At 38.8% G+C, this 25,000-nt stretch overlaps 1 protein-coding gene across 1 annotated transcript in view; it reads right to left on the bottom strand.

Annotated features, from left to right (window-relative positions):
• GREB1 (growth regulating estrogen receptor binding 1) overlaps positions 1 to 25,000 on the bottom strand; it is a 134,232-nt gene that overhangs the window by 95,240 nt on the left and 13,992 nt on the right. Inside the window, exons 2-5 of the mRNA XM_036751873.1 lie at positions 23,796 to 23,915; positions 21,512 to 21,688; positions 2,582 to 2,764; positions 1,371 to 1,514 (exon numbers count right to left, since the gene is read on the bottom strand). Coding sequence (XP_036607768.1) covers positions 1,371 to 1,514; positions 2,582 to 2,764; positions 21,512 to 21,688; positions 23,796 to 23,915 — 624 coding nt within the window. The remainder of the gene's footprint in view (positions 1 to 1,370; positions 1,515 to 2,581; positions 2,765 to 21,511; positions 21,689 to 23,795; positions 23,916 to 25,000) is intronic.

The following is a 25,000-nucleotide window of genomic DNA, read 5'->3' as shown; positions in this document are numbered from 1 at the left end:
CTCAGCACACTTCTTAACATCTCTAATGAAGGTAACTTTTTATTTGTTTGTTGGGGTGTTTGTGGTTACCTTTGCCCTTTCCCCAACTCAGTCACAAGGGGAAAAGGGTTGGCTGAGCCCTTCTGATGAGGAAGGAGGGAGACAGTCAACCTTTTGTTATTTTTCTTATAGCAACCCATGGCAGGAAAAAACAAGTAAGTCAGAAATAATTCGGATTACCATAACCCCCAATGCAAAGAAGTTAGCAGAAAATATTAACCTGGTGTCTGTGAACTTGTTTTCTGATATATTTTGATAACTATATTTCACGATAATTGTTTCCTCTATGATCCTATGTATTTTTCCACACACATTTAAAATCTTTATGCTAAGAAGAGGTCCATAGGCTTTTACCAAATTACCAAAGAGGATGACAACAGCAGTAGTAATGATAATAGCTAGTGTTCACATAGACTTTAAAGTTTGCAAAGTGCTTTACAAATTATTACCTCATTTTAACCTCACAACAACCCTGAGAGGTAGATGCTATTTTTTTTCCATTTTATGGATGAGAAAATTGAGGCAAACAAAAGTTAAATGACTTGCCTAAAGTCATGTAGCTGACTAAATGTCTTCCTCCATGACAAAAAAAGGTTAAGAACCTCTATCCCACAGGCTCATGGCTACAAATGGGAGGGAATTCTGGACAACTCTGTTGTACAGCTTTCCCCCTACCCCACCCCCAACAGAAAAGATTGGTTGTTCCGATTCTAAGTATCAAGCTAGCTCTCCGCCTGATGCTGAGTCCACTGTACTCCCTGGGTTCTTGTCCAGCAGTCAGTCTACCCTCTTCCTAAAGTTCATGAAGACATACAAAATTGATAGAGTAAGTAACTTTTATTTGAAGGACTTTGTAAATTCTGGGGGAAAATTTAAATAAAAGTTGCAGGATCACAGCTTGAAAGCTGGAAGAGACCTCAAAAGCCACCCAGTCCAGTCTTTTCATTTTACAGATAAGGAAACTGAGGCCCCAAAAAGGATAAGTGATATCCTCAATTCACTTAGCAAGACCTGAATTAAATACAGCAAGAGTTTGAATTTGAACCCAGATGGTCTGAATGCAAATCTAGCATCCTTTCCCCCTAGATCATCCTGTCCTCCTCCACTTCCTAGGAAGAAAACATTCTAATTTTTTTCTACCTGGCTGTTATGAAAATGAAGACTGGCTATGGATCTAGACATCAAAATCTTATACTATATAAATCAGATATCATTTCTTTTCAACTAAAATTCTGTCACAGAAGAGAAGTACATGTCAGTTCATCCTGTAAGCAATAATAAGTGTGTAGAAATGATTTAACATCTCTAAATGATTCTCTACAACCATTTACCTGTCAGTTGAGCTCCCATCAGAACATTTGGGTTTGCTACTAGAACTGGCTCACTTGTGAAGGCAGCTGGGGGGGCTGAACTCTCTGGAGCTTGGAACAGTGAATTGGAACAAGTGCTTGAGGACATCTGCCTGCTCCGGAGCTCTACTGAAAGAAAGTTAGTAAGAAGGCAATGATTACATTATCCTCTAGTGGAGGTGAAAGTTTGCCTGGTCTGGTGTCAGTCACATCAGGCCAAGCTATTAAAGTTATTTACTAGAGAAAATGCCAGTGTAGTATTGGTCCCACTGGTAAATGATATGTGTGGTAAAGGTAGAAAAATGGGGAACAGAGGAGGGAGAATGCAACCTTTCTCACCTTCCTGTCTTTGCTCACATAATTCACCATTCGTGGAATATCTTCCTTCCCCAGCTCTTCATCTACTACATTCCTACCCATTCTTTACAGACCAATTCCACTGCCACCTCTTGCACAAAGCTCTGTCTGTCAGCCACAACCAATAACAAACTTCACCCTTGGATCCCAAAGAGTTTGTTTTTAACTTCCCTAATGAAAGTAAAAACCACACTGTCACTGTGAAAGATGGTAAATGATAAGAGAACTAGACACTTGGAAGAAAGGAAAAGGGGATCATAGGAAACTACCCTCAATTCCTGACTTAAGTCAGTCAATAAGCATTTATTAAGTGTTCTAAGCACTGGGTTTTTTGTTTTTGTTTTTGTTTTTTTTTTAAAAAGGCAAAATATTGTTGTCAGGATCAAATGAAATAATATTTTTAAAGTACTTAGAACAGTGCCTGGAGAATAATAGACACTTAATAAACCCTTGTTTCCCCTCCCAAAGTGAAAACAGATCTGGATTTGAAATCAGAAGCTTTGGGTTAAAATCCTGATCCTTTCTACTACCTGGCTGATTTTTAAGTAAGTCCTCATAAATAAAATGAAAGGAATGGGTGGGATGGTCTCCAACATCACTTCCACTCTCATTTTAAAGCTGGTTAAATTCTTCTATTGCAAAGTAGTTATCTCTAACAAGAAGAAGCAATTAACATCAAATTGTCCTAGTATCTCAAAATTTAAACCTACTATAAAGGCTGTCCTCAGGGCCTGGGGGCTCTTTGTTTACTTAAGTAGACCCTTTTGCCATTAACTCAGACCCCCCTCAAAGTTAGTGAAAGGCAAAATCCTGCCAAGCCAACTGGGCTAACTAACCGGAGCCCCTCCAGCAGATTAAAGGGCCTTTCATGAGAGTCCCGTGAGCATTCCGAACCAGATAATACTTTAAGTGTTTCTGTTTCTTCGGCTGGGTGGTCAATTTAAGATTGATGTGATTGGAAAATTCAGTGAAGTAACAGAATCCTTTCTTTCCACAGCCAACGCAATTCCCAGAGAAACCTAGGAAGAGAAACACAACATGAAAGGCCGTGCATTTGGTTGTCCAACTGCAAAGATTTTTTTCCCCTCAAAGCACTTTACATACGTGAAATAATTTACTGAAGTTCCCAAACCCCTTTAGCCCATCACATCATTGATTGGAAGTCATGAAAATTCACTGTAGACGTTCATTTTTAGTGCTTTTTCCCAAAATGCTTTCAGATCTATGATCAATTCAAACATTTATTAAATGTCTACTCTGTACTACATATTTTCAGCTCGTTGGTTCTCAAAATAACCCCGAGATAAAGGTGGGAAAAATATTATTCCCCCCACATACGTTTATAAGTTATATGTATGCCATAGCTATCAAAGTAGCAGTCAAAGGGAAACAACAAAGAATGTTTTTAAAAGGAGCAAAGCAGGGATCCATATGTACAAAAAAAAATTTATATTATCACTTTTTGTAGTGGCAAAGACCTGGAAACTAATGTGGTGCCCATGAGTTGTGAATGGGTGAACAAATTATGACATATGAAGCCCATGAAGAGGTCCCACATAATTCACACTATTGGAAGTTATAATTATGTAAAATACAATCATTTTGTCGGACCCAGTAGAAATATGCAATGCAAATTTGAATAATATAACCAATTCACAGGATTAATTATTCACACTAATCAGGACCAAGCTACAAATTAAATATTATTGTACCATAAGAAGAGATGAAGATATGTTTTCAAGGAAACCTGTGAAGAGTTGTATTTATAGAACAATTTCTACAGTAACAGAACAGAACAATTTATATAGTATCATCCACAGTATGATGACAAAACTTTGAAAGATTTAACAATTCTGATCAATGCAATGGACAGCTATGATATCAGAAGACTGAGGATGAAACATGCTAGCCACTTCCTGGGAGAGAGGCGATGAATTCAAAAGACATGGTCAACATGGGAATTTGTTTTGCTTGACTATGCAAATTTTTTAGAAAGCTTTTCTTTTTCTTTTTTTTTTTCCCCCAGTTTGGTGGGAGGTCTGAGGGAGAGAAAATAAATGCCGGATAATTGAAACAAATAAAAGTTTAAAAAAGGAGACAACAAAAGAAATGTGAATACAAGGAATAAAAGAAATAGACCCACATCCGAATCCTAAATTTGCTACTTACAACCTAGGTGACCTTGGATAAGTCCTTTCACCTTCAAGGGCCTCAGCTAACTCTTTTATAAAATGTAACCATTAAACTAAATGATTCCTAAGATCTTTTTAGCTCTAAATGCCATTAATTAGTTTTGGTAAGAGAACTGGGAGGAAGCACATCTGCTGTAAGTAAAAAGGATGTTTGGTTTTAGTAAAGAGGGCAGGAATGAGGCAAATTTGGCAGAATAAAAAGGTAATTTTTACAATTCTAATTTTCAAAGATAATTTGTAAGTTCAAGTTGAAGAAAGGAAAAATCCAAGTTAGGGGCTTTTATCCCATTCAAATCACTACACTACTTAAATTAGTAAAGTAATCTGTCACAGCCACATTTCCATTTCCAAATTGTGTTGGACAGATACAGTCTCCAAGTTCCAAATGAACCTTATGGAATTTCAGAAAATAAAAAACAAAACAACAGGACACGACACAAAAAAGGGGGGATCTCACTATGTCTTCTCGAGAGAGACAAACAAAAATATGCTAAAATGAAATAAGTTGATGGCATGGTCCCCTAAGAATAATCTATATCAGGGGTTCTTAATATGGCATCAGTAAACCTAGGTTTTTAAAATACATTTTCTTAACTATATTTTGATATACTCTGTGCCCTTGATAATGCTACACATTTTATTTTATAGATTAAATAATATTTTTCTGAGAAGGGGGCCATAGGTTCACTAGATTGCCAATGGAGTCCATCTCACACACACACACATACACACACACAGTTAAGAACCCCTAGACTAGACGATGGCCAAGATCCCAGCCTAGGACCCATGTACTCAGCTCAATACCAGCTCTGATATTCCACTGTCTAATTTATATTGCAGTCTTTGTATCCTTTGATCTATTCATACAAAACATTCCAAGTCCAGTTTTATCATTTGGCTTTTTGGTCTGCTTAGCCTCCTTGTTTAAATTCACTGTGCCTACACAAGACCTTCCTCAAAAGCTTGCTTCATCCTGTGGTCTGTCTAGTTTTTATGAGCACAAAGTCCTTTGAGCCAAAGAGACACTGGAGCTAAAGGACACAGAAAGTAAACTGTTTTTATCACATTCTTTGCAGGGAAAGTTTGTAAAGGTCATTATGACTTGGGAGAGAAGGACAACATAGCTATCTCCACAAGCTCTGCTTTTAAACTGAGTATCTCAGAGGTCTAGCTGATGTCTATAAAAAATAACCAGTTGTACACAAAAAAGAAATTTCAATTTCATTTCTTCAAGAGAAAGATGAAGAAATAAAAAGAAAGTCACCATTATTAAAAACTTACTGAAAGCTTAGATGCATTTTCCCTTAAGTAATTCTTAAATTCTCCTGATGCCACCTCTTTAAAATTTATCAAAGATCCTAATCATTAGTGAAAAAATATTGACATATTCATGGAATAATTATGTATAGGATGAGTGGAACTTCCAGGACCCAAGTTCCTCTGCACTAATATTCAGCTATCAGAAAAAAATCAAATCGATCTGTTTATAGGAAATCTCACTGGAATGCTAAGTGCAGGATTTCATTTTTATTCCAACTATTGTATTATTTCAAGAATTCAGATGACAGTATCTGGGAAGCCTCCTCCAGAGCTGGCTGTATTTGAATCTGACCCTAAGTTGGCAAAAGATTCAAGAACATGACAGAAAACAAGCCAAGGATGCTACCAATCATTTGCATAGGCTACAGCTGAAAACCAAAGCACTTGGCTTAGAGTCTGAAAGTTACAAGTTCAAATCCTGCTTTAGACACTTACTAGCTATGTGACCCTGGACAAATCATTTAACCCCTCTCAGCCTCAGTTTCCTCATCTGTAAATTGGAGATCATAACAGCACCAGCCTCACAGGGTTGTTAATGAAAATCATAGCAAGTAAGATGATGTTAGTCCCTTTGCAAATCTTAAAGAACTCTGTGAATATTATCTATTATTGTTATCAGACATAGAGATTTGGTATTATTTTCAATAGTAATAATAGAAGCTCAACATTTAAATAGTACTTTAATGTTTAGAAAATAGTTACCACAAAATCACCCTAGGAGGAAAACAGTTCCAGTCTTGTGATAGCAACAGTTTTAGGTTTACAAAGGACTTACTAGACATCAGTACAAGTATTAAGATCCCCATTTTACAAATGAAGAACTTGCATTTTAGGGAATCTTTGGGATGCTTGCCCATCAAGCATCAGGTATAGGATGCTAACCAGGTCTTCAGACTCGAAGTCTAATTTTGGTTTCTGCTGTATCATTCCACTGCACTATGCTGGAGTGAAATATCTATTTATTCAATACTCTCCAAACTGAATATTCACAAGAACAGTACAGTGTCATCCATGACAATATGTAGGAAGCCTCCCCCAGAGCTGGCTGAATTTGAATGTGACCCTGAATGTTTAAAAGATTCAAGAATATGACCCAGAAGAACAAGGCCAAGGGTGTTACCAATCATTTGCATGGGCTGCAGCTGAAAACCACATCTGCTAACAGGCAGCCCATGCTAGCCCTGTCCTTGGAGAAGATGGGGCCGTCAGAGTAAGATTCTGTCTCAAAAGAGTTCACCACGCAACACGGAGCCATAAAACAACAATGGGGGAGGGGAAATGCCGACCATTAAGGAGCTCTCTTTGTAGATCAGAAGCTGATAGTGGAAAACCACCACAGGAGGGAAACTACTTGTCTCCTCTGCACTGTAAATATTTAGGGAGGGATTAGGAAGAGGCCATTGAACAATCAATCTTCTCCAATAAGGGCTTTTTCTCCAGGAAAAGCTGTTCTTTTGGAGAAAGCAACACTGAATAGATTGGAAACAGGAGGTAAAACTGCTAACCCTGCCAGTTTGTTTATAAATCTGCCATGGGGTTTGATTAAAAATCTGCCAAATGATCATAACCATCCAATCTTAAATACCAAGTTTAAAAATGGATTCGCTCTAACTTCTCAAATAAATTCTTTGCAAGGCAAGCAAAATTTCTGGTGTTTAGAAGTAATAAGCACAATGCTTACTGCTCAAGATGTCTCCAGATAGACAAGAAAGAGCACTGGCTCAGAAAGGTGGAGGATGTGGGTTCAAACCCCAGCTCTGACATTTACCACCTGTAGGATCCTGAGTAATTCAATCTCCTTGGGCCTCAGTTTCCTCATCTGTAAAATGAGGGAGTTAAACTAGATGGCATCTAAGGTCCCTGCATATTCTAGTTCTATAAATGACCTGAAAAGATTAAATTTAATTCAATTTTACAAACATGCATTAGATACTTACTATATGCAAAGCACCATTCTGGACACTAGAGAAGATAAGTTTAGCTAAGACAAAATCTCTGAATCATGAAGCTAATAATGATGATGACATTCATGTAATGCTTTAGGGTTTGCCTTAAACCTTAAAGCTTCCCACATATTATTTCGTTTGAGTATCACAACAATTCTAAGAACTGGGTACTATAGGGATTATCTGTATTATGCAGATGAGAAAACTGAGTATTTCATTAACTGGTGCCACGGGGTGGGATTTGGTAGCTAATCTTCCTGACTTCAAGCATAAGATTCTATTCATTGTCATGATGCCTCTTAAAAGCAGCCACAGTGCCAACTTTACACACAGAGCAGTAACTTAGAGATTGGAAGATGGAAATAGCACAGGTGAGTTATTTTCATCTCACCAGAAGAAAATCACAGCTTAAAATTATGAAGTATTTATCATCATAAATATTGTTATAACTATGTTATGTTATAAAACATTAATATCATGTTGTTATTTTTAAGACACGTTACTCTGCACTTCCCATCACATCCTAAAATTGTGAAAGGAACAAAGCTTTCAGTAGCAACAATTTCCTATGAGGCTCTTGGGTGACTATTCCAAATGGTGCCACCACCACAATAGCAACACAAATATTTCCTCAAAAGAGAATTCTGTTCAGACCCTCCTCCATTAAAGAAAATTTCTCATATACTCTTACACCTTAACATGTGCCTGATCTACACCTAGTAGTTACCCTGTATTTTGGTCATTCTTACAAGGCAAAATTTACTACCTCATTTTATTTAATCCTAGCTTCAGTTTTGGTTGGGGAGTAGCATTTGTCCACTTCTACATTGTCAATTATCCATTCTCCTTAGCCATAACATGGCAGAGTGGAAAATATCCTGGCCTGGGAGTCTAGACCTGGTTCTGACTCTAGCTGCTCGACCTTCCACAAGTCATTTAATCTCTCTTAGATACAATTTCCTCACCTGGAAAATGAAAGGGTTGTACTTGATGGTATCTCAAGTCCCCTTGAGCTTCAGTATTCTATGTCTTAAAGTCTTTTTCATCTTCATAATCGTATTTTAAATGGCTGCCTTCTCAAGTAGCTTCTTTCAGGCTTCCTGGGTGGTCTATATGCTTCCATCGCTGTGGAAGCAGCCGTTTGTAGCAGTCTGGCTGCCCTCCTTGTTTGGAAAGAATAGCTTCGGTTTATTACTAAGGTTCTTTCATGTGAGCAGGAAGCCAGTTTTCTCCCAACCTTGCATCTCAGGGAGGCATAAAAATATAAAGCACGACTTCTCTCAACTCAGTAGCTGGCCCTTTTGGCTTTCTTCCTCCTTCACTCCATTTAGCTAATATCTGACCTAACAGCTCCTCTTGTTAGCTGCAAGTGACTATAAACCAGCATGCTGGCATCACTCTCTTGCTCCCCGTTCAGGACTCTGTGAAAGACTGAATGGCTAGCTAAGAATAGTATGGGATCCTCCATCTTCGTGTCTCATTGTCAAGTAAGCAGGAACTCTGAGTTGCCATTTCAGCAGTGGAGATCAGTTGTCCTATACATGCAGAGCCTTAAGTCCCCGTGTGGCCCTCTAGGTCCTCAAGTGTGGCCCTCTAACTGAATCCAAATGCCACAGGTTGCCCACACCTGTCCTATACCATCCCATTCTCTCCTTCTGGAATAAGTAACTTGTTAGTGAGAGGAGCTACCAGTACCCTTGTGGCAATCTAACAGTATTATTCCATGGAAGTTAACTGGCAACATGGTATAATAGAAGAAAAGTTAAAGTCAAAGGACCTGGATTCTAATCCAGCCTGTATTTAGTACATGTGTCACTTTAGGAAACTCATTCCAGCACTTTAAGCCTTAGCTTTCTCCTCGGTAAAATGTGAGACTGAGATAGATAACATCAAAGAGCTTCCTAATAGTTCTACATGCCAGGAACCTTTGAAGATCTACATAAATACAGACACTGAACTCCCGGCCCTAGCAGCATTGTCTCACTGACTACCAGTCAGAAAGGTTAGTTTTCATTATTCGAAGCTTCATGAAGGCAAGAATCATGGATCTGATTCAGATGAAAATGAAATCCAAGTTCTAACTTCTGTGGTTAGTAAATCCCAAGGGTAAATTTAAAGACTGAATCAAATAAATATACAAATTAACTTGCATACCACTACTACTCTAAATCCTATTCCAATGCCTCATTGTGGTGTAAAGGTGACAGCAGGTTCCTAAAGCAGACTGTCTCCTTTTGACTAGCTTTGTTTAACATGGAGAGGCTCAGGAGCCATTAGATTATCATCTCATTGTGAGCAAGGTTTGTTTCATCTTTGTACTTGTATCCCCAGAACCTAACAACACATAGTAGGTGCTTAATAAACATCTGACAACTGAATGATTAAGTAAAATGTTCATTTGCTGACTGATCATTTTGGCTACTGAAACCTATTAAACAAAGAAGAATACAAAATGATTCTTGAACACACGGAGTACCCTTCTACTTCTGCAGTAATGGTGACAAATTTTTTAAAATATTAGAAATGGGAGTGAGAGTACAAAGAATAACATGGTTTGTAGATTGTAGGTTCAGTTATTGGTACTCTAAGTGTAAAATCCTGGGCTGATGACCAACAAATAGAAATACTCCTGGAGGAAATAAATTGTATCAATTTTGATATTTTCCATATAACTAAACCCAGAAGATAGAAGAAAATTGCAGCTAAATGGACTGATGACTCACAAACTCTCCTTGGAGAGGAAATTGGTAGAGTAGGCATTGTTATGCATCGCAAAGCAAGAAGATACATCATTTCTTCATCTCATGTTGTAATGCTCATGACAAGTTATCAGCAAAAAGGCCACCATGAAAGTAATTGCAGGAAGTATGCCCATATCCATTGCAGCAGATGAAAGAGAACGTCTATAAAGAAATGGGCCCTTCAAATGAAGTCAATATATACTTTTATTTTTTTTAAACTTTAATGCAAGGGTGAGGATATGGAGATGGGCAAAAATGTGTAGGAAAATATGATTCAGCATAAAGGAATGAGGAAGGCTAAAGCCTCATAGAATATACTGAAGCTTGACACCTGTACATTGTGATATTTTCTCTTCAATAAAACAACCAGGAAGCTATGGACATGGTGAGCAAATGAAAAACATCACCACAAACGCTGCTGATTATATTTTAGGAGACAGGAAAAGACTCATTATTGACTGGGAGTCATTCCAGAATCAGCTGCCCATGTACAGTCGAACCACTGTTATATTAGAATGAAAATCAAAATAAATACAAAGCTAGAATAAAAATGAGAAAAAGAATGGCATCCAATTAAGACAATTCCAACTTGACCTATTTTTAAAAAATAAAATTGACACCAACAATGAGAAGTGGATGGAGGAAAGAAAGGATGTCAATACTGATTATAATAATTTTATATGGTAATTAAGCTGACATGAATCAATTATCAAAATGAGATTTTTTAAAGCCTAAAAACTACCTCACTTAGCACTCACTTCACTGACTTACCAAGAAGAGAAACATGTCAACCAAAGGCAACTGTGTTTTAAAACACAAATTTATAAAATCTCAAAGAAGGGCAGTGGAAGATTGTGAGCAGTATTCTAATAATTGCTTCATAAAACATCAAGAAGAAATGAAAGGGAAAACTAATTTAAACAAAGACTACTGACAGACCCAACTAAGCAAAGTCATCCAAAAGGTATTAAAGAGTGAAATAAGAGAAAAAACAGAAGAAATGTGGAAAACATCTACCAAGATTTTTTTTAACAAATTTGTTTTCCCCCCATCAAGTTCAAAGACAGTGCTACGTGTGAACTCTTACCCACAGTACCCAATGTACCAGAGAAAGTAAAAATAGCAATGAAGAAAACTAAAATGTAGAAAAGAAGATAAAACAAGGCCAAACATAAACCGAGGAGGTTTTGTCCTGGAAAAGACATAAATTTAAGGATTTTCAGAGATTTATTCTCAAGGCACTGGAAGAAAAGAAAAAGATACCAAAAGGCATGGGAAAATCTTCAGACATTTTTTTAAAGCAACAGAAAGGGAGCTACCAAACTATATACCTACTTTCCATCTATAAAAAATTTTATAAGCATAATCTATACACACACACATATACACATGGCATCCTTGATGAGTGTATGGGAAGTAGAAAAGGCAGGCTTTTGCAAACAACAAAACATATCTTTACTATTAGACAACTGAGTTAAAGATGTAGAGAATACAAGAATCCAATGACTTCGCTGATTCATCCCTCCTTAGACATCCAGGTGTCCTTCGCTCCCTAGGGCTCATCATATTCATGCCTAATTTAGTGTGGCCACCCAGTCAGCTTAGCTTACTACAGCTCAGAACTCTCCCTAGCACTGGCATGCCTGGTAGCCTTAATTGTAGATGTGTGCCAGCCAGCTGTAGGTGACACTGTGCTGATCAAATAAAGCCCTAGGATACTACAGAACCTAAATAAAATTCATGTCTCTTTAGAGTTGGAGCTATCTTACTATATCCAAAAAAACTGGATAAAGGAATGCCTACTATCCACAGTAAAATGTGCAGTTGGTTGGGGGAGGGGAACATAGAGCTCATCAACACTGCAAATGAACAATGAATTGAATACAGAATTGAAGCAAAAGAAGTAGAATTGCCTTTAGGAAACTGAAAAATTATTGAATGTTCCCAAGTTTGTCCCTGAAGGAAAGGTTCACCTACTTCTTAACAACATTCTTCTGGTGTTGCTAAATGACTGAGAGTTATTAAATAATTACATTCTTTGAAGAGCTGAGGCTGAGTACTACCTGAAAGGCAATGGGAAGGTACACGGTAGTTGTGAACAGAACGGACTATATTATAGGCAAGGAATTACAAAAAGAAAGCTGTGTAAAAGACACTATCAGAGAATGTACACAAGAAAAAGAAGCTGGGGGAGGGAATGGTGCATGCCTAAAATCCCTGCAACTGGGGAGGCTGAAGCTGGTGCATTGCTTCATACTCAGGAGTTCTGAGCTGTGGCAGGGCTAAAGCCAAATGTGGGTTTACACTAAGCCCAGGACCAACATGGTGCACCCCAAGGAACAGCTGTCAAGGCAAGAGGGAGGAATCCCAGGCTGCATAAAGAAGGACAAATTAGTGCTGGTTAGACATGCTCTCATGCCAATCAGCAGCGAGATGAGGTCCATGAGTGGTGGCAGCACTTCCAGCCTGGATGAGATAAGGAAGGGAGGGAGGGAGAGGAGGAGGAGAAAAAGGAAAAGGGTGGGGGGGAAGAGGAGGTGGAGGAGGAGGAGAAGGAGTCGGAGGAAGAGGAGGAGGAGGAGGAGGAGGAAGAGGAAGAGTCGTCGAGTCTTCTGGAAGAACATGGATTGGAGTGTTACAGGGTGTACAGACATAGGTGGGCTGTAAGGTGCATCAGTGAAGGGAATATTCATATAGATGACAGCATAGATCTATTTGTGTAGTTGAGAGATTATGAGTCCTTCTGATATCACATTGTGGCATGGAGGTAATATGCGATTCTCAGAGACAATGTCAATTGGGCATGTGTTGATAGGTTTTAGCAAGCTAGAAAGATTTGGGGTACAAACTAATGACCACCTATATGCCCATTGCCCAGAACCACTCTTATCTGGTTGGACACAGAGTGATGAATTTTTCAGCCACAGAAACTCTTGAAGGTTGCACATAAAATCATATTAGAGTTACAATCTATCTCAGCAAAGAAAGAGTTCATACCAAGGAAATCAGAGATCCTTGAAGAATAGATATTAAGACAGTAACAACCCTATTAAACAGGTACTTTATGGGGTATGATTTCATCAAGGAAGCAAGCATCAGGTGAGGAAATGTTCACTACTAACACAAATCTGACTGCAATTTATAAGCTTATAGAGTTGCCTGGGGCACAGCCAGGGAATGTGATTCTCTCAGGGTCACACAGCTAGTATATGTCAGAGGCAAGACTCGAACCCAAGCCTTTCTGGCTCTAGAGATTGTCTATATCTACTTTGCCATGCTGCCTCTCAAGTACAAATATTATTATTCTCACTTAACAAATGAGGGACTGTGCTTCTAAGATGCCCATGGTGACATAGCTAGAAAGTTTCAGAGGTAAGGGTCTAACTCATATCTTTCAGACTCCAAATCTAGAGTGGTTGTGAACAAAGCAGCCAATGAAACAACTACATGTTTGAATATGTATATTATCTAAAATTTATGTGCAGAAAACTAGTGTATGTATATAGACCAGGTGAACAAATTATCAGGTAGAGCCTGCCCAGATACACAAAGACTTGTTTTAGGGATCAAAAGCAATTAAGTGAGGTTTTTTGTTTGTCGTTTTTGATGAACTATGCAAAAAAAAAAATCCCAAGAGTTTAAAAACCAGGGAAACTAACTTTAAAATACAAAGTTAGCATGCTGAACTGTGGAGTTAACATGACACAGGGAAAAAACCCCACTGGATCAAGAGTCAAGAAACATGGGTTCAAGACCCACCTATTTACCCCCTGTGAGACCACTGGGCAAATTACTTCATTTCTCTAGACACTAATTTCCTCATCTGAAAATGTGGGCATTGGACTATCTGCTCTCTATATCCTTATCCAGCTCTAAACTTATGATCTTATGTTTGCAAAAAAGGAAAGGTGGAAAAAAACAATCATTTCATAAGTGCCTACTATGTGCCAGGAACAGCGCTAAGTACTTTAAAAATACCTCATTTGATCCTCAAAACTAGATGCTATTATACTACATGTTATGATTAACCCCATTTTCCAATTTAAGAAACTGAGGCAAAAAAAGGTTAAGTAATTTGCCCAGGGTCACAGAAGTAGGAAGTATCTGAGGCACAGTTTGAACTCCAATCTCCAGTGCTCTATCCACTGCACCAACTAGCTGTTTTTGAAAACCTTAAAAATGTGTTGTCATTAGCAAAAAATAATATCAGTATATTGAATGTGTGGAAAGAATCAGTTGGAAAATCCCTCCACCAACACAGACTGCAACCCACCTATAAAAGACAGTCTTTGGTGCCCAAGCCTCAGAGAGATTGAATGACTTGCCCCCAATCACACAGCTATTTATTATATGTTAGAGGCATGATCTGAATGCAAAGATTCCTGAATCCATGTTCAGCACTTTAGGCAATACTAAATCTCCAGCGACAGTCCAATTTTTTGTCACTTTAAAACCAGATACATATTAACTTGTTTCTGATATCAATACACATATTATCTATAACTCATCAGTATGAATGAATGAACGAATCCCTTTGAGGATAGAGATCAGATTCACTCTGTGTCTTCCCAAATTCTCTTTGAGAGTTGCTATAAGCAAAAATTTCAATCTCCTTATAGCAGCAATTTTAAACTCAAAATATCTTTATTGTCATTATTTATTTCATTTTTAAGCCCTGAATCAAGTTGTTTCTTTCTTGACCAAGACCACTCCACCAACTCAGTATAATTAAGTCCCTTCATCTTCAAAGTCCTCCTTATCATATATTACAGTATTTTATAGTTTTCTAATTTGATTCAGCTCAAGTGATTTTCCCCCCAATGAGCCTTTATGTGTAAAGCTTTCTACTAGGAACCAGGAACACGAGGACAAAAATTAGACAGTCCTTGTGTTCAAGAAATATACATTCTACAAAGCATGTTACTCTCAATAATGTACTGAAATAAGGAAGACAGCATTATCCATACTTTACAGATTAAAAAACTGAATGAAGCCCAAGGACCTGAAGATCTTTGCTTAGTCACATAGCTAGCGAGTGGCAAAACCAGGATTTAAATGCAGGTTTTTTGACTCCAAATCCTGTGCCCTTTCTCCCATGCCACCTGATGCTTGTATTTATATAAAAGACAGCCAAATGTATATGATTCACGAGAGGAAACGTAACAAGACAGCTGGGTGGCTATTTGTTTCTAAAGGAAGTGATGATACCTTGTTTTCATTCTTCTGTGATGATGTTTTCACTTTACTAGTTTTCTTCACATCTCAGGTAAATTGACTCATCGTATACAAAGCTTTCCTGATAATGCTCTCAAATTAACTGGAATAGGCTCATCTATGCACATACTGAACCCCACCTTGCCCCTATTAGAATATAAGTTCAATATGTCTGGCACATAACAGGCATTTAATGAATATTTGTTAACTGACCAAGAGCAGTAATTGTTTCATTTTCATCTCTAAATACTGAGCACCTATCACAGAGCTTTTCACACAAACACTAAATATTTGTTCAATTGAACTGAATTATAAAAGTCTTGACAAAAGATTTTAGGGTTTTCATTGGACAGATGAAAAAGGAAGGCACCCCCATATCACAGTGCAAAACAGTTCCTATGCCATTCTTACCATAGTAGGTAAACGGATGAACTTGGTGATGTATTTATAGGAAGACAGAATTTTCTTTCAGGCAGATTAGAGTCTGAGCAGTAGTGTCAAACTCAAAGAGAAACCATTCCCTATAAAGCTGCATTTTGACTTAGAAAATCATAAATTAACATGATTAATGTTGTACTGTATTTTTATTTTGTTAAACACTTCCCAATTACATTTTAATATGGTTCCCTCCCCACTCCTGAGTTTGCTGGGCATGAGTTTGACAACTCTGGTCTAGATAACATTTTGGGTTATACTAGTAGGCGTTAAGATGGCACAATAGACAGAGTGTCGTGTCTCAAGTCAGAAAGACTCATCTTCCCAAGTTCAAATCTGGCCTCAAAAAAAAGAAAGAAAAGAAAAAAATCTGGCCTCAGACACTTACTAGTTGTATAATCCTAGACAAGTCACTTAACCCTGTTTGCCTCAGTTTCTTCATCTGTAAAAAAATGAACTAGAGAAGGAAATGGTAAACCATTCCAATATCTTTGCCAAGCAAACCCCAAATGGGGTCACAAAGAGTAGGACACAACTGAAATAACTCAACAACAAAAGCGGGCATTAAACAATAGGAAGACACATGATTACGCATTACAAACTAGTGGTATTATTGGAACACTGGGACCTCATTCCAAGAATATCAGCAAAGAATTCTAATGACAATGAGATTAAAATGCAAAATGGAAGCAAGTAAGACTGATGCCTTATGCAAACTGCTAAAATTTTTCAAAAAGTAGGCATAAGAAATATGAGAGACTGTAGGCTAGAATAATAATCCTCATGATGACCTAAGAATCACAAAAGCTGATTAAGAAGTTAAAAATCAATCAACCAGGTTCAAGCACTTTTTTAAAGTGCCTACTATGTACCAGACTCTGGAGATACAGATACAAAGAATAAAACAGTCTCTATTTTCTAAGAATTTATAGCACATTTCATTATCACTTCCAGAGTGACAAAAAATTCCCTCCAAGTGAACTCTCACCATCTGAAGAGCAGAGCCCCAGAATCTACTTGCCAAAGAACCAGAAAATTTCAAAACCCCCTCGCCAGTCTCTTTTTTTCACCTCCAGAGTAAAAAGCCCTGCTCTCCCACCACCACCACCAAGAAGGATGAATGGAGACTTCTCTCTAATCTAAAAATTATCAGTGAATGGGATTTAGAGCTAGAAAGGACGCTAGAGGTCATTCAGATCCTCTTATTTATTTTACAGATGAGGAACCGAGGGCCTAAAGAGGCAAAAGGACCACTCTCAGTCACCCAAGCAGTAAACAGCAGATCTGGGATCCAAAGCCACATCCTCTGACTCCAGATCCAGGTAGGAAGGATTTTTACAAGATTTTCATTTCTCCCTCTATGCCTTGCTTTCAGTTCTAGGTAGAACAAAGCTTGGGCACACACCTGACTTTTAATTCTTTGACCTTTTCTCTTTACAAAGCTCCTTGCAGGACCCTCTGTGAAGTCACTGCAACAAAACTCAGTTCAAAATGAGAAGTAAAAAAAATCACTATTTCCCTAAGATATATCCCAGCCTCGGTTTTATAGGCCACTAAAAGGCACTCAGCTTTGGTCACTGGTATGTTGTAGGGAGATAACCTTCCCCCTGAGGAGCCTGAGGAGGGTTAATGGCAGGAAGCCCAAACAGTTGTCAAATGGGCAAGCCTGGAACATAAAGCATTATTCTAAAAGAAAAAAGCATCAGTTATTACCAACTGTCCCTTATTGCCTGTTGCAGGAGCCTGTTTAGCAGGCAATTAAGAAAGATACTACTTCCTCTGTGCAACTGCCTAAGGAGTTGTTAACAGGGCTGGGTACTGAGTGAATTGAAAGATTCCTGTCTCAAAGGCCACAACCCTGGCTTGATTTACTACCCTCTCAATTCCTTTATAGTCACGCTCAATGGCATTCTGACCCATCTACTGCCACGAGATCAAGCTACCATACCTGGCTCCTCCAAAGCATATCTACCCACCAGTCGCTGGTATCATACTCAAGTTAATACCAAAATCCTTATTCCTCTTCTAATCTTTGTGCAGTTAAAAGGGATATTTCTGGGGTCCTTCCTAATTTACCAAGTTGTTTACAAAAGGAGAATTTTATCTCAAGGCTAGCTAAAAACCCTTCTCTGTTCTCATTTCCATGCTTGCCACCGGAGTCCACAGATTGCCTCAAAACAGCAGGAGGCTGAAATTTTTGTGCACAAAGATGTGTGGGAGAGCAGCTGAGCGACCTTGAACAAGTCACTTTTCATGGCTGGGTCTAGTTACTTCATCAATCAAAAGAAAAGGTTAGAGTAGCCCTGATGTCTAAGTCCAATTCCACCTCTGGTATCCTCCAGTTCTATGCTTTCCCCCTCTCCCTTATTACATTATGTTACTCTGCTAAAACAGCCAAACTTAAAGACATTTTATCCATAAACTCACAAACTATGCTCAATGATGACAGGAATGAGAGCTGAAAGAGACTTAATCCAGTCCCTCAGTTTTATAGGTGAAGAAATCAAGGCAGAGGGAGGTTTGTCACTTTCTGAAAGTCAGAGCGAATTCATGACAGAATTTTGACTAGGACCTGGGCCACCTGGCTTCCAAGCCCAGAACAACAGGTCTCCTCTCACTGGCACAAAGGAGCCCACCACCCAATCTTGGGTTTGGTTTTGGACCTTCTCTAACGGTTTCATAAGGTTGGATATCCTGAAAAGCAGAGAGGAATAATGCTAACAGCTGGAAAATCCCTCTTAAAGCAAGGATCAGCAAGAGAAACCCACTGGTGAATTAAAGGGAGGTGAGAGTGAGGGTGAGTCTCAAAAAATCACCAAGAAGCTAAGAGCTACTAGAAATCTCAGAACCTAGCTAGTCTGACCTGAGACTGATTAAGAAATCCTTCCGTAACATCCCCAAAACTGGTCTCGGGGAGTCGATGCTTGATTACTTCCAAAGAGAAGGTACTCACTACCTCCCAAAGCATCTTTTTCTACTTTGGGATAGCTCTTATTTGTGGGGGAGAAGGGGAGGGATTGGTTTTGTTTTTTTTTGAAATTGGCTCTCCCTGTCTCACCCAGACTGGAAGTACAGAGACTGCCACTCTCTGGCCTATTCCCTGTACTGATCTCTGATACGCACAAAAAACTTTGACCTGCTCCATTTCTAACCTGGATCCCTCCTTAGGCAGGCTGGATGCCCCCATCTCTCAGGAGACTAGAAAAATATTGGCGCCAAACTTCGTGCAGACATCCAATTGGCTCAGCCCTACTTCAACTCAGAACTCCCAAGCTCAAAGGATCCACCAGCCTTAGTCTCCCCAGTAGCAGGGATCGTAATAGGCATTCATTGTCACACCCAGCAATAGCTGTAATTCTTAAGAAAAATCTTCTTTATGGTGAGCCAAAATCTGGCTCTCTACAGCATCCACACACTGCTGCCACATTCATTCTCTGGTGCCAAATAGAATAAGCAATTAATTCCTCTTCCAGGTAACAGTTCTTCAGACACTTGAAGAAATTTGTCATGTGCCTGCATTTTCCATTCTACAGGCTTAATTATCTCCATCCTTCAGCTAATCTACAAATGGCAGGTTTTCCAGCCCTCTTTAGTGGCTCTCAACTATGTCCAGTATCAAATATAAAGTCCTTCATAATATGGCCCCCTCCTACCTTTCCAGACTTCTAACACCTTACTCTCATCCACATACTGTTTGATCTAGTAAGACTGGCCTTGCCATTCCTCAAATGAGACACTGCTCCTGACTCCCATTTTCAGTGGATATGGAGAGAATTCCATACCTGTGGTTCTCTCCTTCCTCATCTTCATTTCCTAGCTTCCCTGAAGTTCCAACTAAAACCTCATCTTGTAAAGAAAATCTTTCCTGATCTCCCTTAATTCTATTGTCTTTCCACTGTTGCTTCTTTCCCCAACTTTTCCTGTATATAGCTTGTTTGTACATAAGTTATTTTCATACTGTCTCCCCTATTAGACTGTGAGTTCTTGAGAACAAAGACTTTCACAGTACCTAGCACACAGTAGGTGCTTCACAAATATTTATTGACTGACTTTTGCCTTTCTCTGTATCCCCAGTGCTTAGCACAGTGTACATCAGATAGTAGGTGTTTAAGGTTTGTTGACTTGACTCTAACTATCATAGTCACTTGCTTCTGGATGTGCTCCAGCTAGAGCTTTCATAAAAGGTGCCCTGAATTCAGTATCCCAGAGGTAGCCCAGCCAAGGCAGAATACATTAGAATTCTCTTCTCCCTCATTCTGGATGGTATGCTTTCTTATTGCCTCATCTCGAGCTGTCAGTTCACTAGACAAATATTTTTTCCCACAGAAACTACCACCTAGCCACGTCTTCCCCACTTGTTAATGGTGAAACTGAGTTTTTAAAATCCACATGTACTCTATAGTATCATTATTAAACAATTTTATTCCATTTGGCTCATTCTTCTTGCTGGTAACTATTTCACAAACGCAATAATGTAATTTTAGCCATCTCCTGAAAGAAGCCTACTACACGTATCTTTAGTACTTCAAGGGTAGGTGACTTTGCCAGTGTGGGAACACACTTCTTTGACAAAGTCACCACTACTTCATGACAACATTTATGTGTGTGTGTGTGTGTGTGTGTGTATACACACACACACACACACACACACACATATATATATATGTATATATATATATATATATATATATATATATATAAGAATTTATGTAACACTTTAAAGTTTACAAAGTGGTTTACAAATTATCTCATCTTATCTTCACAACAGCCCAGTGAAGTAGGTGCTATTATTATCCCCATTTTATATATGAGGAAATTGAGGTTGAAAGAGGTTAAGTGACTTTCTAAGATTCACACAGCTACTATCTGAGGCAGGATTGAGGTCTTCCTGGTTTCAAGTTCAGCACTTATCTACTGTGCCACCTGAATGCCTCTCACTAGCCTTACTAGAGATTCTGAGAGTCGCTGTGGCTGAAAAATGAGTTATTCCGCAGCTCATCTGGTGATAAGCCTTTTTAAACTTACTCAGGCTGGCCATTTAACCCATCTCTAGGTTCATACTCAAACCCTTCGCACCCAGGCAAGCCTTGCCAGGGTTTGTTGTCTATTGGCACAGCTCTTCAAGGACACAAGTTCACCTTTGTGCCAAAAGGAGGTATCAGCAGAACTTTAATAGAAGTTTAATTTTTTTTAAAGCTGCTATATGACCTTGGGCAATTCATCTGCCTAGGTCTCATTTCCTCATCCATAAAATAAAGGAGTTAGACATAAACTAAGCTCCCTTTTAGCTTTAAGTCCTAAAAGTCTATAATAATAACTAATTTGAGTAACAATTTCAGATTTAGAAAGTGCATACCCTTGTGAGGTAAATATGTATTTATACCTATTTAACAGGGAAGGAAACGGAGATTCAGAGGGGTAAAATGATTAGCCAATGGACACACAGCTATCAGCATACTCACATCCCCTAAGTTCAGCAGCCTTTCCATCACACCCACAGTATTTAAATCCTAGTTGTCTCTTATATAGAAAGTAAACATTTAGGAATGACTTACTACTGATGGATCTGAAAAACAATCATAGATTTCATAGACTCCCCAAGGGATCCATGTGGTTTTCAAGTGATCTATGAACTTAGATGAAAAAGAAAATACATCTTTATTTTTCTCAACTCTAACTGAAATTTAGCATTTCCTTCGATTATTTTTAAAAACTATTCTAAGTGATCCATAGTTGCCATCAGACTGCCAAAGGGGTGCAAGACGCACAAAAAAAGGTCAAGAACCACTGATATAGGTAATGGATCCCTTGCCAAAAAAAAAGTTTTGTTTTGTGGATATTTATACCACTCCCCGCCCCATACATACATCTACACAAAAGAGCTGCTCTAAATCTGCCTCTGCATACATTTTACTTACCCAGGAGAGCATTGTGCCCATTATCATCTGGTAAGAATCTCTTATCAACAGCACAAACTAGAAGGTGGTCTGGCAGATTGGGAGACTTTGCCCCAACGAGGAGAAAACCCGATGGTACTTCAATGGGTTCATTAGAAATAGATACAAGCCGCAAGTCTTTTCCAGCCTGACAAAAGCCTTAGGGGAAAAAAAAGGAACATGATTAATATGCATCTCTAAGCGACTTTCATAAACCAAGCATTCGCAAAGATATCAGACCAAACTTGTTTTATAGTAAACAAACAAAAGCCCTGCTTACAATCTGCACATATCACCTATTGACACTACCGATATTTCTATCAGGGATTCACAATTTCATTGCTATGGGTATGAGTTCCACTGTTGCAGACCAGAGCTCCTCCAGGCTTAGCAGAGAGATTCGTGAGTTGATCACCTGGTAGCCAAACTTCTGGTAATAGAGCTCTCTGCATCTTGCTAGTGTGCTCTTCAGAGGACACACACAATCTGTCACGGAGCCCAATTTCAGAGCCCTTCCAGATGGCCAAGACATGCAAAACTTGAGATGGCAAGATAACGACGATGACGACAAATGATAGCAGTAATAGCTAGCATTTACAGTGTACCAGTTGTATGCCAGGCATTGTGCTATATGCTTTACAAATATCTCATTCGAGCCTCACAACAACCCTGGGAATTGGTTGTTATTAATCGATCAATCAATAAACATTTGTGAAGTGAGTACCGTGTAGCAGTCCCTATGCTAAGTAGTAGGGATACAAAAAGAGGCAAAAGACAGTCCTTGCCCTAGAGGAGCTTGCAGTCCAGTGGGGGAGACAACATACAAACAAATATATACATACATACATACATATACACACACACACACACACACACACACACACATATACACACATACATATATATACACATACATATATATATATATATACACACGTATACACATACACACACACACACACACACACACACAGAGCAAGCTATGTACCGGTTAAATAGGAGATACGTAACAGACGGAAGACACCGGAATTCAGAAAAGTTCCAAAGCACAAACTTCTGGCATACTACCCATTCTGAAGTTTAACTATTTGTGGATCTGCTAAGGAAGATATGATTCTGTTTGCCACAGGAAGCAATCTAGACACCCAACACAGCTGATTTCATGAGACATGGTCCTCACACCTCACACCTTCGCCCCTCCCCCCTCTTCACTGAACTTCAGTAGAAAGAGCACTCGTTGCTTCTTCTGGGTTCCTGGGCTCAGATGATACCTATGCTACGTGCTAGTCCTGTCCTCAGTTTCCTTATCTATCCAATGGAGACACTGGACTACCTGATCTCTAAGGGTCTTTCTATCTGTAAAGCTGTGACCCATCTGTGGTCCTTCTATCACACAGGCCAAGAGGCCGCCTATCTCCTGTTAGGTTGAGTTCAAAGGCATGCCTTCATTATGGGAAGTGAGATATAAAGGATAGCAAAGAACACAAAAGAGGAGGAAAATCATAGAAATCTCTTAAATTTATTTATCATTTCTCGATTTTCACATAAATGATCTTATTTAATCTTCAGAATAGGGCTGTGAGGTAGCCAGGGCAGAAACTATTCATCCCATCCCCCAATACACAGGTGAAAAAAACTGAGGCTCATGAAGAGACTCAGCCAAAGTCACAAAGCCAGCAAATGGCAGACCCCGGACTCAAACCCCCAAACTTTTGGCTCCTAAGTATGACTTTCTTTCCACTATATACTATCCCACCTCTCCGTGTTTCTATCATATGCCACATCTTTGTCACAGGGTATTTTTCCACAGGCCCCAATGGCAATGGCACTGCTCTCAAAATCATATGAAAGCCCAAGACAAAAGGGTTCGGCCACTTTTTTTTCACAGTTTGGTTTAGCAAGAACAACAACAACCCTCAACTTTGAGTCAGAGGACCTGGATATGCATCCTGTCTTTGCCTGTCTTAAGTGTATAACCTTGGGCAAATCTTCTTGAGTCTCAGTTTCTTCATCTGTAAAATGAGAGGAAATAACACCTATTAAGACCTACAACCTCAGAGGGTTTTTTAGACTCAAATAAGCTCATGTGCATTATACACTTCCACAAACTTTAAAGCACTACATAAATGTCTCCTATTATTTTTACTATTATTAAAAAATCGGGGGATTTGAACCCAGTGTTCTCTAAAAATCATTTCCAGATCTAAGCTCTATTAACTTAATAGCAAAAATAGCCCTTCTCCTTGTGGTCTAGCAAAATTCTTACCATCTGTGGTACAGCATCCTTCAGGAGGAGGGTGCATCTGATAAAGGTTAAGGGGGCTGCTTGACTCCAGTCCTTCCTCTTCCTCTTCGTCTTCATCTTCATTGTCTCCTCTGCTGCCTGCTAAAAGGAAAGAAATGAGCATGGTAGGAGATAGTTGACATTTTGCAATGTTGTGAAAATAGGCTTTTTCCCTTGGCCTTTCCTTTGTTTTCAACAGACCCAATGGTAAAATCAGAGCTACACTTGAAAATAAATCTACTTAATGATTATTTATGAAGTGCCTGATAGACGTATAGGAGTATGGTAGGTGCTGGGTGATTTACAAAATTTAGACAGAATAGGCCCTGGCCTCATGAGCTTCCAGTCCATTACTGAGAAATCACAGGCTCAAAAAAGTAGTAGAATTAACTGAACAAATATTTATTCAATATGAACTATGTGAGAAGCCCTACATGAGGTTCTGGGGATATGAAGATGAAAACTGACATTTTCTCTGTCCTCAAGAACCTTACACTCTAGTAAGGGTAAGAGATATGATACATAATTAAGTATAATACAAATAATAAGTATAATACAAAGGTGGAATGTGATAGGACAAGGAGATATCCAGACAATACTCCAGGAAAATGTGAGGCAAGCTGCAGATACTTTCGGCTGGAGTAATCAGGGAAGGTGTCATGGAGGTGATGGTATCTGGGATGGGCCTCTGAAGAAACTGGAGTATTTCAACAGCTGGAAAGGAAGAGGATCTGTATGGAAGTCTATGGAATCAGACGGAGGCAAGAAAAAGAAAAAAGCTGACAAAGGATTGTGGAGGGCCATAAATGCCAGGCTAAGGAGTTTACATTTTATCCCACAGGCGACAGGTAGCCACTGAAAATTCCATCTCCCTTCTTACTTTATTTCACACTCAGAAATCCATTCTTACATATGTTTGTACACAGTTCTATTACATTGTAGACGCTCAAGAAGCACTTCTGACTGATTTTTTTACTTGCACTTTAAATTATGTATTACAGCTTCATGCATCAATGTACCTTTTTTAAACGTTTTAACTAAAATTGGTTCAAAACCTATGATAGAAGGTTTTGTTTTGTTTTCCTAGAATTTACCTTAACTCTGTGTCACCAAATAGACCAATTTCTACATGCAGATTGTCATTTACAAGTGGCATATATTCTCTGCCTCCACCAAAAAAAAACACC

The sequence above is a fragment of the Trichosurus vulpecula genome, chromosome 3 (genome assembly GCF_011100635.1).
Source record: "Trichosurus vulpecula isolate mTriVul1 chromosome 3, mTriVul1.pri, whole genome shotgun sequence".
Taxonomy (NCBI): domain Eukaryota; kingdom Metazoa; phylum Chordata; class Mammalia; order Diprotodontia; family Phalangeridae; genus Trichosurus; species Trichosurus vulpecula.
The sequence above is the reverse complement of the archived record's forward strand: the minus strand, read 5'-3'. Positions and strand labels throughout refer to the sequence as shown.